Here is a 13430-nt window from a genome sequence, read left to right as displayed (position 1 = left end):
GCCCTCCTAAAAGGAATGTGGGCCCCTTTGCGCATCTAGGCTGCAAAAAAGTGTCACACATGGGGTATCTCCGTTCTCAGGAGAAATTGGGGAATGTGTTTTGGGGTGTCATTTTACATATACCCATGCTGGGTGAGAGAAATATCTTGGCAAAAGACAACTTTGTATAAAAAAAATGGGAAAAGTTGTCTTTTGCCAAGATATTTCTCTCACCCAGCATGGGTATATGTAAAATGACACCCCAAAACACATTCCCCAACTTCTCCTGAATACGGAGATACCAGATGTGTGGCACTTTTTTGCAACCTAGGTGGGCAAAGGGGCCCATATTCCAAAGAGCACCTTTCGGATTTCACTGGTCATTTTTTACAGAATTTGATTTCAATTCTCCTTACCACACATTTGGGCCCCTAGAATGCCAGGGCAGTATAACTACCCCACAAGTGACCCCATTTTGGAAAGAAGACACCCCAAGGTATTCCGTGAGGGGCATGGCGAGTTCCTAGAATTTTTTATTTTTTGTCACAAGTTAGTGGAAAATGATGATTTTTTTTTTTTTTCATACAAAGTCTCATATTCCACTAACTTGTGACAAAAAATAAAAACTTCCATGAACTCACTATGCCCATCAGCAAATACCTTGGGGTCTCTTCTTTCCAAAATGGGGTCACTTTTGGGGTAGTTATACTGCCCTGGCATTCTAGGGGCCCAAATGTGTGGTAAGGAGTTTGAAATCAAATTCAGTAAAAAATGACCTGTGAAATCCGAAAGGTGCTCTTTGGAATATGGGCCCCTTTGCCCACCTAGGCTGCAAAAAAGTGTCACACATCTGGTATCTCTGTATTCAGGAGAAGTTGGGGAATGTGTTTTGGGGTGTCATTTTACATATACCCATGCTGGGTGAGATAAATATCTTGGCAAAAGACAACTTTTCCCATTTTTTTATACAAAGTTGGCATTTGGCCAAGATATTTCTCTAACCCAGCATGGGTATATGTAAAATGACACCCCAAAACACATTCCCCAACTTCTCCTGAATACGGAGATACCAGATGTGTGACACTTTTTTTGCAGCCTAGGTGGGCAAAGGGGCCCATATTCCAAAGAGCACCTTTCGGATTTCACTGGTCATTTTTTACAGAATTTGATTTCAAACTCCTTACCACACATTTGGGCCCCTAGAATGCCAGGGCAGTATAACTACCCCACAAGTGACCCCATTTTGGAAAGAAGACACCCCAAGGTATTCGCTGATGGGCATAGTGAGTTCATGGAAGTTTTTATTTTTTGTCACAAGTTAGTGGAATATGAGACTTTGTAAGAAAAAAAAAAAAAATAAATAATCATTTTCCGCTAACTTGTGACAAAAAAAAAAAAGTTCTATGAACTCACTATGCCCATCAGCGAATACCTAGGGTGTCTACTTTCCGAAATGGGGTCATTTGTGGGGTGTTTGTACTGTCTGGCCATTGTAGAACCTCAGGAATCATGACAGGTGCTCAGAAAGTCAGAGCTGCTTCAAAAAGCGGAAATTCACATTTTTCTACCATAGTTTGTAAACGCTATAACTTTTACCCAAACCATTTTTTTTTTTACCCAAACATTTTTTTTTTATCAAAGACATGTAGAACAATAAATTTAGAGCAAAATTTATATATGGATGTCGTTTTTTTTGCAAAATTTTACAACTGAAAGTGAAAAATGTCATTTTTTTGCAAAAAAATCGTTAAATTTCGATTAATAACAAAAAAAGTAAAAATGTCAGCAGCAATGAAATACCACCAAATGAAAGCTCTATTAGTGAGAAGAAAAGGAGGTAAAATTAATTTGGGTGGTAAGTTGCATGACCGAGCAATAAACCGCTAAAGTTGTGGAGTGCCGATTTGTAAAAAAGGGCCTGGTCTTTAGGGGGGTATAAACCTGTGGTCCTTAAGTGGTTAAACAAAAAACCATAATATCCTGCAGTTTTCGCACTGGCCACTAAGCCTAACAATAGGCCCCACTTCTTGCTCTGTAGTTATCTGCTTATCTGTACACAGAGGTGACATCATTACAGGCAGGATCCACCATTCACAATAGGTGATATCGCATCTTATCTATTCTTCCCTTGTACAATGCAGCCTAGAAAAGTCTCCCCTAGAAGTCAACGAGGTCCCCTCCTGACCATTGTGTCTATGGAGCATGGGGCTGCCGTAAAGTAGTTTTCTTAATGCTTTCTAAATGCTATTAAGAACAGCTCAGGCAAGATGGCTATAAAATAAAAAAATTGTACAATCAGAAAATAAAAACAGATTAGAAAAAAAGAAGATACATGTACTTTAAGCTCCTGCTGATTCTGATCTCTTAGGGCTCTTTCACACTTGCGTTGTCCGGATCCGTCGTGCACTCCAGTTGCCGGAATTACACGCCGGATCCGGAAAAACGCAAGTGAACTGAAAGCATTTGAAGACGGATCCGTCTTCAAAATGCATCCAGTGTTACTATGGCAGCCAGGACGCTATTAAAGTCCTGGTTGCCATAGTAGTAGTGGGGAGCGGGGGAGCAGTATACTTACCGTCCATGCGGCTCCCGGGGCGCTCCAGAATGATGTCAGAGCGCCCCATGCGCATGGATGACGTGATCCATGTGATCACGTCATCCATGCGTGTGGGGCGCCCTGACGTCACTCTGGAGCGCCCCGGGAGCCGCACGGACGGTAAGTATACTGCTCCCCCGCTCCCCACTACACTTTACCATGGCAAACAGGACTTTAGCGTCTTGGCAGCCATGGTAACCATTCAGAAAAAGCTAAACGTCGGATCCGGCAATGCGCCGAAACGACGTTTAGCTTAAGGCCGGATCCGGATTAATGCCTTTCAATGAGCATTAATTCCGGATCCGGCCTTGCGGCAAGTGTTCAGGATTTTTGGCCGGAGCAAAAAGCGCAGCATGCTGTGTTATTTTCTCCGGCCAAAAAACCTTCCGGTCCGGAACTGAAGACATCCTGATGCATCCTGAACGGATTTCTCTCCATTCAGAATGCATGGGGATAATCCTGATCAGGATTCCTCCGGCATAGAGCCCCGACGACGGAACTCTATGCCGGAAGAAAAGAACGCAGGTGTGAAAGAGCCCTTAGGTCCAGAAGGCGGTCCTATCAGTGATTGACAGCTCTCTCTGTATACACAGTCAGAGGGAAGGCTGTCAATCACAGATAGGACCGACTCCTGGACTACAAATATCAGAATAAGCAGGAATTTAAATGCATAAATGACTGAATCTTTTTATTAATGTTAAGTGCATAATAGTGAAAGTCTCAAAGGGGTATGTTTTTTTTTTTTTTTCCGTTATTTCCATTATACTGACCGACTCAAACTTTTTGTCTGGGTGCAAACAAGTTTCTCCACCAGCTGTAAAATTGCAGAAGACCTTGAAAGCATCTCTGTTACAACCTTGGTTTGGATCAATCCAGTATTCACCTAAGATGAACAAAATACTTAAATTTCTGCTTCTTTTTCTCTTATCTTACAGATCCCATATTATGTCTCCCTGTTATCCTTCTCTGTATCTCTCTATATCTTCTCCCATCCTCACTACCTCCCCCCTATATCTCCTCCTATTTTTTTTAAAAACTCTTTGGGGGTCATTTATTTAGACCGGCGTTTTAATATTCCCTATAGCTGGCGGTGGATCTGCCGGAGTTATGTAGAGGCACCGGCTTCTACATAACTTCGGCGGATCCACTGCCACTTCTAAATCTGCGCCACCTCTCTTGCTAACACAGGCGTAAAACATGATAAATGAGACGAGCCCTTTCCCCGCCATGCCTACTTTTGTAGACCTGGTGTGGGGGGGGGGGGGAGTTGCAAATTGAAGCGCAAAGAGGCTTTGCGCCGCAATCTACACCAGAAATACTCCTAATATTGACGTATTTCTGTTACTAAATGACTGTTCTTATTTATAAACTTCATACATATCAAAAGAAATTCTCACATTTTAGATACAAAATACATATATTCCATACCCTTCCTCCCCCATCCCCCGACCCCATCTCCCCTACCTTCCCCCTATATCTCCTCCTATTATTCCATATAACCTCTCCTATATCTCTTCCTATTACTCCATATATCCTCTCCTATATCTCCTCCTATTACTCAATATATCCTCTCCTATATCTCCTCCTATTACTCCATATATCTTCTCCTATATCTCCTCCTATTACTCCATATATCCTCTCCTATATCTCCTCATATCCATACATCCTCTCCTATATCTCCTCCTATCAATATAACCTCTTATATCTCTTCCTATTACTCCATATCTCCTCTCTTATATCTCCTTCTATTACTCCATATATCCTCTCCTATATCTCCAACTATTACTCCGTATAACATCTCCTATATCTCCTCCTATTACTTCATATATCCTCCCCTCTCCTATATCTCCTATTACTCCATATAACCTCTCCTATATCTCCTCCTATTACTCCATATATCTTCTCTTATATCTCCTTCTATTACTCCATATATCCTCTCCTATATCTCCAACTATTACTCCGTATAACATCTCCTATATCTCCTCCTATTACTTCATATATCCTCCCCTATATCTCCTATTACTCCATATAACCTCTCCTATATCTCCTCCTATTACTACATATAATTTCCTATATCTCCTCCGATTACTCTATAGAACCTCTCCTCTATCTCCTACTATTATTTTATATATTTTTCCTCTATTTCTCTTATTCTATCTTTCTTCCAGTCTTTATTGCAGGACATTTGGTGTCACTTACCGTCCTTGTATTCAGGATGACACATCTGGAGCTCTTTGCACGTTCTTCCTGGGCTGTCTTTGGACCCCACTGGCCACCTCATCTGCTCTACCTCCACTTTCAGGGATCCTAGTGTGGCATAAACTTCTTCCATGCCATCAGCCATGTAATCTGTGAGTCCCTCGTCTGCCTGCTCCCTGTCAGAGTGGCGCCGTCTCCTTCTTGTGTCTTCATATGTGTCAAGGGGTAGAGGTTGTATGATTTGCGCTGGACGTCCCTGTTATGAATAACATGGTTGAGATTACTATTACTTCAATTGTGTTTTATTCAGTTTTTGAACTAGTGAAATATTTTTTCCTTTTTTTTTTCTTTTGCCACAGAAACATTTATGGTCATGGTCCTTTACTGATCTATGATCTCAGACCTATACTATGAATAATATTCTCATCACTTACTGGTGGTCCAGGAGGGCCAGCTAGTCCAAGGTCTCCTTTCATACCTAATGGTCCCTGAAGAAGGAAAACATCAATTAGCAGTAATTAGCCACATAATTCATCACTGGATTGTGCTTAACAGTAGTGCTCTTCAGTAGTACTTTATAGTACTTCTCACAAAACCATGCCGATTTATGGCTTATGCTTATTTCCATTTCCAATTAAAGGCTACGATTCTGAAATGACTGCAACGAAACCTGAATGTTCTCTATAGGGGAAAAAGTTGAAGACCACTTGTCGGGCAGTGGTCAAAATAATTGGTGACTTTACCACAACCATAGACCAAAACTTGCTGTAGACATTTGGTCAAACCCAAGAAACCCTCATCTTGGTCAAACCCAAGTCACTGTTATCACCTGGCAAAAACAGAGGAGTTCAGGCAGCGGCTTTTGGGCCTTTTAGTAGAGAGACCAACTCAAGCTATCCTAATTTTACTTCTTTTTGGTTGTATGAAAAAGTACATGAATCCACTCCTTCAGAGTTTAATGACATGAACCAACATCAGCAAGGGGCCTTATGTGTTTATCCTATACGGCCCTTTTTATTCCCCTTGTACGTAAAAACACATTTGGCCAAACCCAGGGGTTTTAAAGGGGTTAGCTAACTAAGTTATGTGTATAGGGGTGTGTTGACTCTCTGTATGGACAACATCAAGGGAAGGAATTATCTGCCACCAGAGTGTCTGGCAGGGGCTTACTCCCATTGAAAACACATGCATGTGTACAGTGTGGGTCTGGGGTTCCATGGGTCTACCAGAGGAAAATATTCTTGGTGCCCAACCCCCATATTACAAGTTAAGTATAATAGGCTTTAATAAAAATATATATACAGTACAGACCAAAAGTTTGGACACACCTTCTCATTCAAAGAGTTTTCTTTATTTTCATCACTATGAAGGCATCAAAACTATGAATTAACACATGTGGAATTCTATACATAACAAACAAGTGTGAAACAACTGAAAATATGTCATATTCTAGGTTCTTCAAAGTAGCCACCTTTTGCTTTGATTACTGCTTTGCACACTCTTGGCATTCTCTTGATGAGCTTCAAGAGGTAGTCCCCTGAAATGGTCTTCCAACAGTCTTGAAGGAGTTCCCAGAGATGCTTAGCACTTGTTGGCCCTTTTGCCTTCACGGCGGTCCAGCTCAACCCAAACCATCTCGTTTGGGTTCAGGTCCGGTGACTGTGGAGGCCAGGTCATCTGGCGCAGCACCCCATCACTCTCCTTCATGGTCAAATAGCCCTTACTTTCAAAGTTTTCCCAATTTTTCGGCTGACTGACTGACCTTCATTTCTTAAAGTAATGATGGCCACTCGCTTTTCTTTACTTAGCTGCTTTTTTCTTGCCATAATACAAATTCTAACAGTCTATTCAGTAGGACTATCAGCTGTGTATCCACCTGACTTCTCCTCAACGCAACTGATGGTCCCAACCCCATTTATAAGTCAAGAAATCCCACTTATTAAACCTGACAGGGCACACCTGTGAAGTGAAAACCATTTCAGGGGACTACCTCTTGAAGCTCATCAAGAGAATGCCAAGAGTGTGCGAAGCAGTAATCAAAGCAAAAGGTGGCTACTTTGAAGAACCTAGAATATGACATATTTTCAGTTGTTTCACACTTGTTTGTTATGTATATAATTCCACATGTGTTAATTCATAGTTTTGATGCCTTCAGTGTGAATCTACAATTTTCATAGTCATGAAAATAAAGAAAACTCTTTGAATGAGAAGGTGTGTCCAAACTTTTGGTCTGTACTGTATATCGTAGTGGCAAGTGATTGTTTCCAAAGGCAGCTCTAAATGTTTTTTTTTTACTCCTAGAATTTTGGAGTCCACTATGGTATCAGAGCCTTGGCCCACAAATGGATCCTCTGGGACTTGGGCCATTTCTGCACGTGCACCTGCATGTATACCCATGGCTGCCATTGTAAACTGCTGTACACTATTAAGTTAGCCATCACGTCAGATGGAATGGGTCAAAAGATCTATATAAGGCTACTTTCATATCTGCGTTTTCCTTTATGATTTTGAGATCCTGCAGAGGATCTCAAAACGGGAGGAAAACGCTTCAGTTTTGTCCCCATTCATTTTCAATGGGGACAAAACTGAACAGACTGGAACAGAGTGAACCATAATGCCATTCCGGTTTATTGCATTCCCATGCAAGCAGCGTTTTTGTGTGCGGCATGGGAAACTGAACATGTTGGATCCAGCATCAAAAACCATGTAAGTCATTGGCGCCGGATGTATTTTTTCGGACACGCAGATGTGAAAGTAGCCCACTAGATCTAATTGGCCCCAAATGTATTCTTACCTTTGTTATCCATTGTCATATTTTTATCAATTATTACACTAAGTAATACTTACTGGGGCACCTTTGGATCCTTTTTGCCCTAGAGGTCCCTGTAAAACAATTCAAGAGTTACTAATATAACTTTATACAAACCTACTTCTCTAGTACAACTATCCTGACTTACTATCTTCAACTACTTCACCTTTCTAGGCTCTGTTCAGACTGGCATCATGGTCTTCGATTACAATGTTAGCCATGATGCTATTCCAGTTCGGTCATATTATTGGTCTACATATCGTCAATATACATGTAATGGGGTCTGTTGGGGTTCTGTCAAGGTTTACATCATTAGAAAAACCAATGAAAGGATAATTACCGAAAGGCCTCTTGGCCCAGGTGGTCCGTTTATTCCAGCAGATCCCACCGCACCCTGAATGGATGAAGAGGAAGAAATTATTTTACTCATACAGCTGGGTAGGTAACTGGTAATATTATCATAGGGTAACACTTACCGGATCTCCCTTAGGTCCTAGTACACCTTGGATTCCAGCTGGCCCTCTGTCTCCTTTCTCTCCCATTTCTCCTGGAGTTCCTATTAGTCCAATGAGTCCAACATGGCCCTGGAGTGATTAAACGGTGTTAAAGGGGTTGTTTCGTCTGGTTCAGGACCCTTCTATAACCAGTGGATAGCTGCTACAAACAGCATCATTTGCACTTGAGGACCTTGTCTGTTTATTACATTGACAGCCCATTGATGTGAATGGGTACTGTGTAATACCTAGTATACCCTCTGGTGGCGCTACTGGGGATTTGAAAATGCTGGAAGGTTCCCTCCCCAACTGACTGCAGCTGATCAGTGATGGGACAGCTTTTTGGCAGTGGTCACTGTTAAGAAAAAGTGAGTGCCCAAAGTGGAAACCACCTTTAACCTAAATGCTATAACTTAAAGAGTTTAAAAGAGTTGTCCCACGAAAAATATTCTAAACTTTTCAAATCGGCACTTACCTTTTGTAATTACATGTAATTATAAAATGTTGTTTAGCCACGTGTTATTCAATAAAATCTAACTATATAGTGCCACCTGCTGTTTGTTCTTTTCATTATTTCTCTGTCCACCTTGCTGAGGTGGTCGCACATGATCAGCTCCACCCTTTAAAGGGGTTCTGCACTTTGGTTAAACTGATGATCCATCCTCTGGATAGATCATCAGCATCTGATCGGCGGGGGTCCGACACCCGGGGCCCCTGCCGATCAGCTGTTTGAGAAGTCAGCGGCGCTCCAGCAGCGCCGAGGCCTTCTCACTGTTTACCGCTGGCCCAGTGACGTCACGACTAGTATCACTGGCTTGGGTGCAGCTAAGCTCCGTTCCCTTGAATGGAGCTTAGCCCCGCCCAGGCCAGTTGATACTAGTCGTGACGTCACTGGGCCAGCGGTAAACAGTGAGAAGGCCGCGGCACTGCTGGACCTCCGCTGCCTTCTCAAACAGCTGATCGGCGGGGGTCCCGGGTGTCGGACCCCCGCCGATCAGATGCTGATGATCTATCCAGAGGATAGATCATCAGTTTAACCAAAGTGCAGAACCCCTTTAACTACCATCAGCTTTTTCTAGAAAGGACACACCCCCTGAACTGTCAGTTTTAGGGTCCATTCACACGTCCCTGTGTGTTTTGCGGATCCACGGATTCGTGGATCCGCAAAGCACAGACATCGGCGATGTGCGTTCCGCATGATTTTCAATTTTACATTAATTATGGGATAACCACCTTTAAAGAATGAACCTTACCTTATCACCTTTGTATCCTGGATCTCCTTTAAGGCCAGGTAGACCTTCCGGCCCCTATAGAGACAAAATTTATTCAGTTTACAAATAGCAAACAAATATACTTCTTATGACAATTGGGAGGATCTATGACAAGGGACCCTTCCATCAGAAAGGATATTTTTTAAACTTTTTAATTTTTTTAGAATTTTGGGCTGTTTTTGTTTTTCATTTCGCCCATACTATTCATTTGAAAATTAAATACAACATTTTGCCTTTCTATAGCAGGCAACATAAATGATGAGACCATAGGTAATCCATTGTCAGTTTGCTGCTGCTGTGAGGGGAAGATGTTATCTGAAGTGTAATTATGATGATGATAGTAGATGTAGAATTGGGATGACAGCTTTATTGTTTTCTTGATAGGCCTAGTTAAAGAGGCCCACAGAAGAGCATTGCATTGATTAGTGTAATGATCTCATTGAGTCACTACAGGGGGTCTCTCTCTGCTTGCAGTGATGGTCTGACTGAGAGAGTTAAGTAATACTGCCCCCTATGCTAAAAGTCAAAATTCTTATGCTAATAACCCGTGCCCACCACTGTCATACATTTCTGAATGGGCACTGGTGTCACGTTACTCACCTAGCTGGTTCCCTTGCTATCCCGGTTGTTCGGACCCGCTTGCGGGCCTGACCGCCGGCGTTCCATGTGTCACTCCCTGCTGCAGGCTGTGGTCTCAACCTCCTCGCCAGGTCTCTCAGGACTGTCCTTAGTGCGTCCATGCAATTTCAGGCTCTTAAAAGCGCTGGCACACGTGCACCCTAGTCTTCACAAGCCAATGACTGGGCATCCCAAGGTACCTGAACAATCGGTTACTCTGTGAAGGTGTGCTTTTCTGTTTGCCTGTGTACCAACCTCTTCCTGTTTATCGTTTCTGACTCTCCACTGTCTGACCTTACCTGTGCCTGTTCACCTTATTGACCCTTTCCTACCTGACCTGACCTCAAACCTGTTTTTTCGGATTCGCACAGACTCTGCCTGCCCTGACCTCGGCATGATTCTATGGGTTTTGCCTGATCCCTCGGTGCTTCACATCGGAGTTTCTGATCCCCTGGGTCAGCTGTCAACCACACTGGGACTACTATAAGAGACAGCTGCCTGTTGGTTCCCCTGCAGCGAAGTCCAGATTCTGGTATGGAAGTTAAAGGGAGAATACCAGTGGACTGTCAGGTTTACGGCTTTAGGTTTAGCCAAAAGTCAAGCCAGTTGGTTGACACAGTGTTCGTTAGAAAAATAGAGAGCGTTAAAGAGCCAGAACAGAAAGTAGAATTCATGGATTGACTTCAAAAACTTATATCCAGAAACCATCCACCAGTTTTTTTAAAATAAAAAAAATTATATAGACTATTCATATTAAAAAATTGATGGAAATTGGCCATTAAACTTTTATTCCCTACAAATCCGATATTTAACTCCAAATAACGGATTTAAGGCATAAAAGGAAATGGTGTAATTTACATCTCCTAATTGTCCCTCCACACACCACATTTTTTGTCCTTACCATAGGCCCAGGAGGTCCTGTTTGACCAGGTGGTCCCAATAATCCTGGTTCACCCTAGTGAAAAACAAATGCATTGCGTTACATGTCATCAAACTGTGAACAAGCATTTCTTACAAAATATTTGAATAATCACTTACCCCAGGTCCTGGAATGCCCCTCATGCCCTCTGATCCTGGCTTCCCTGGAGATCCCTGTGGTCCCACTGGTCCAGTCTTTCCAGGAAGACCTTCAGTGCCAGTCTCTCCCTAGTAAACATTTGCATATCAATCAATTTAACAGTTTATGCTAGCTTGTGGAATACATTTTTTGTTGTGTTCTGTTCATACCTTAGCTCCTTTTTCACCTTGTCGGCCTTCTTTGCCTACTGGCCCAAGTTGACCCTTAAATAAAAAAGAGAGCACATCAATCCAGCATTAGTTAGCATAAGATGGCGACACCAACACTACAGACTCTGGTACTTACTCTTCTACCTGGTGGACCAGTCGGTCCAGGCTCTCCTTGAGTTCCAGGTGGTCCCTGTAGTGAGTGAAGTATGGAAATGTATCATTGAATGTAGTTTATGATGCAGTAAGGGACAATTCCTTCAAACTAATATGGACGCTTCGGCATAAACTACTTTGCATTCTCACAAGTAACATTATATGTCTAAAAAGAAAGACTTCCTTCTTAAAGGGCTTCTGCTGGGTTGATTAAAAATGTCCCCCTGCAACCTGTGAATGTTAGCAGGACTGGTTGACTCCATTGGCAGAGATGCCTAGGGGCTGAGTTGGCAGGGCCTCACTACACACTATGCTCTGGCACTTGCAAATATTACATATTAGTGAGCGTTCCTGTCAGGGTGCTCAGCCATGATGGCATATCTTAGGCATGATCATTTCATTACTATCTATTGTAGAGCAGTGTAATGAGGCAGCTCTGGAAGTGGTGGCAACCAGTTCTTCTCACGTCAGGTTGCTGACCGTCATTTTAAATCATTCACGGAGAACCCTTTTAAAGGTGGAGCCAGCCATACATTGGTTTCCAAGTGGTTGTACTGTACATTTATTGTGATTGGTCAGGGTTCTTACAGTAGTTGACCATTCTACCAAATTATTTGTTACTTCATTAAATTGAACATTCAACTTCATTGAACATATTTTGATACTTAAATTGATCGAGAAAGGTTAACCTTGATGCACCAGTGTCTTCTTTGAACATACAGTATGTAACTAAGGCTTGTTTCACATTTGCGTTTGCGTAATTTTGCGTAACAGCCTGCCGCTTCTGGTGTTGCCAGATACAACCAGACTGCCGTCCGGCCCCCTTAACTATAATAGGGGCCAGTGGTGATCTGGCAAATATGCTGAGGATCGGCCGGTCAAATACTGCTGCAGGCAGCGTTTTTTATCCAGCCGATTCCCGGCATTCTATGCCAAAACATCCTGCTGTAACAGGCAGCCGGCATTGTAGAACAAACCTAAGTAACCCTAAAGGCGAGAATAATATATCCTTCAGAGATTAGGAACCCTACTGTAACAGGGTACAAAACAGGGTACCAAAATAGTGTTCTCATGGTACACTATGGTGAGTCCTATTATAAGCTTTAGGCTTCATTCTGAAGAGTATTAAAACCATGTTAGTATTTTTCAGTAGAACTTACGGGGGTTATATCCCAAATATGGACTGTTAGACTCTTGTGAGGCCATAACGTACACCCTCAATAGTTGTCAAACACTGGTTTGGCCGTCAGCTATTCCTTCTAAATCTTTTGACTGAGCGAGCATGCGTTCTTAATGGGGAGAGGGGAATAATCTAATGCTAGATACCCCTGTTGCAAGTTATGATCAGGCATGTTGAAATCCAACATGCCTAATCCTTCTGCCTAATTCTGTTGGGGGGAGAGTCAGTACACCTCCATACACTTAACCACCTCAGCTCCCCTAGATTAAACACCCTTAATGACCAGGCCACTTTTTACACTTCTGCACTACACTACTTTCACCGTTTATTGCTCGGTCATGCAACTTACCACCCAAATGAATTTTACCTCCTTTTCTTCTCACTAATAGAGCTTTCATTTGGTGGTATTTCATTGCTGCTGACATTTTTACATTTTTTGTTATTAATCGAAATTTAACAAAATTTTTGCAAAAAAATGACATTTTTCACTTTCAGTTGTAAAATTTTTTTTAAAAAAATGACATCCATATATACATTTTTCTCTAAATTTATTGTTCTACATGTCTTTGATAAAGAGAAAATGTTTGGGTAAAAAAAAAATGGTTTGGGTAAAAGTTATAGCGTTTATAAACTATGGTACAAAAATGTGAATGTCATGTTTCCTGAGGTTCTACAATGGCCAGACAGTACAAACACCCCACAAATGACCCCATTTCGGAAAGTAGACACCCTAAGGTATTCGCTGATGGGCATAGTGAGTTCATAGAACTTTTTATTTTTTGTTACAAGTTAGCGGAAAATGATGATTTTTTTATTTATTTTTTCCTTACAAAGTCTCATATTCCACTAACTTGTGACAAAAAATAAAAACTTCCATGAACTCACTATGCCCATCACGAAATAC

At 42.0% G+C, this 13430-nt stretch overlaps 1 protein-coding gene across 3 annotated transcripts in view; it reads right to left on the bottom strand.

The window, feature by feature from the left end:
- The window catches only part of COL5A3 (collagen type V alpha 3 chain), a 222702-nt gene that overhangs the window by 12621 nt on the left and 196651 nt on the right, over positions 1-13430 (bottom strand). For all 3 annotated transcript variants that reach the window (XR_005775675.1, XM_040414912.1, XM_040414913.1), the window contains 11 exons: positions 11330-11383; positions 11194-11247; positions 11005-11112; positions 10868-10921; positions 9331-9384; positions 8060-8167; positions 7924-7977; positions 7622-7657; positions 5209-5262; positions 4775-5030; positions 3346-3458 (listed from right to left, as the gene is read on the bottom strand). Coding sequence is in view for 2 of the 3 variants with exons in the window: in XM_040414912.1 (XP_040270846.1) it covers positions 3346-3458; positions 4775-5030; positions 5209-5262; positions 7622-7657; positions 7924-7977; positions 8060-8167; positions 9331-9384; positions 10868-10921; positions 11005-11112; positions 11194-11247; positions 11330-11383 (945 nt within the window). In the remaining variant the exon portion in view is untranslated. The remainder of the gene's footprint in view (positions 1-3345; positions 3459-4774; positions 5031-5208; positions 5263-7621; positions 7658-7923; positions 7978-8059; positions 8168-9330; positions 9385-10867; positions 10922-11004; positions 11113-11193; positions 11248-11329; positions 11384-13430) is intronic.

The sequence above is a fragment of the Bufo bufo genome, chromosome 1 (assembly GCF_905171765.1).
Source record: "Bufo bufo chromosome 1, aBufBuf1.1, whole genome shotgun sequence".
Lineage (NCBI taxonomy): Eukaryota > Metazoa > Chordata > Amphibia > Anura > Bufonidae > Bufo > Bufo bufo.
Note: the sequence above shows the minus strand (reverse complement) of the source record. Positions and strands in the feature narration are given on the sequence as shown.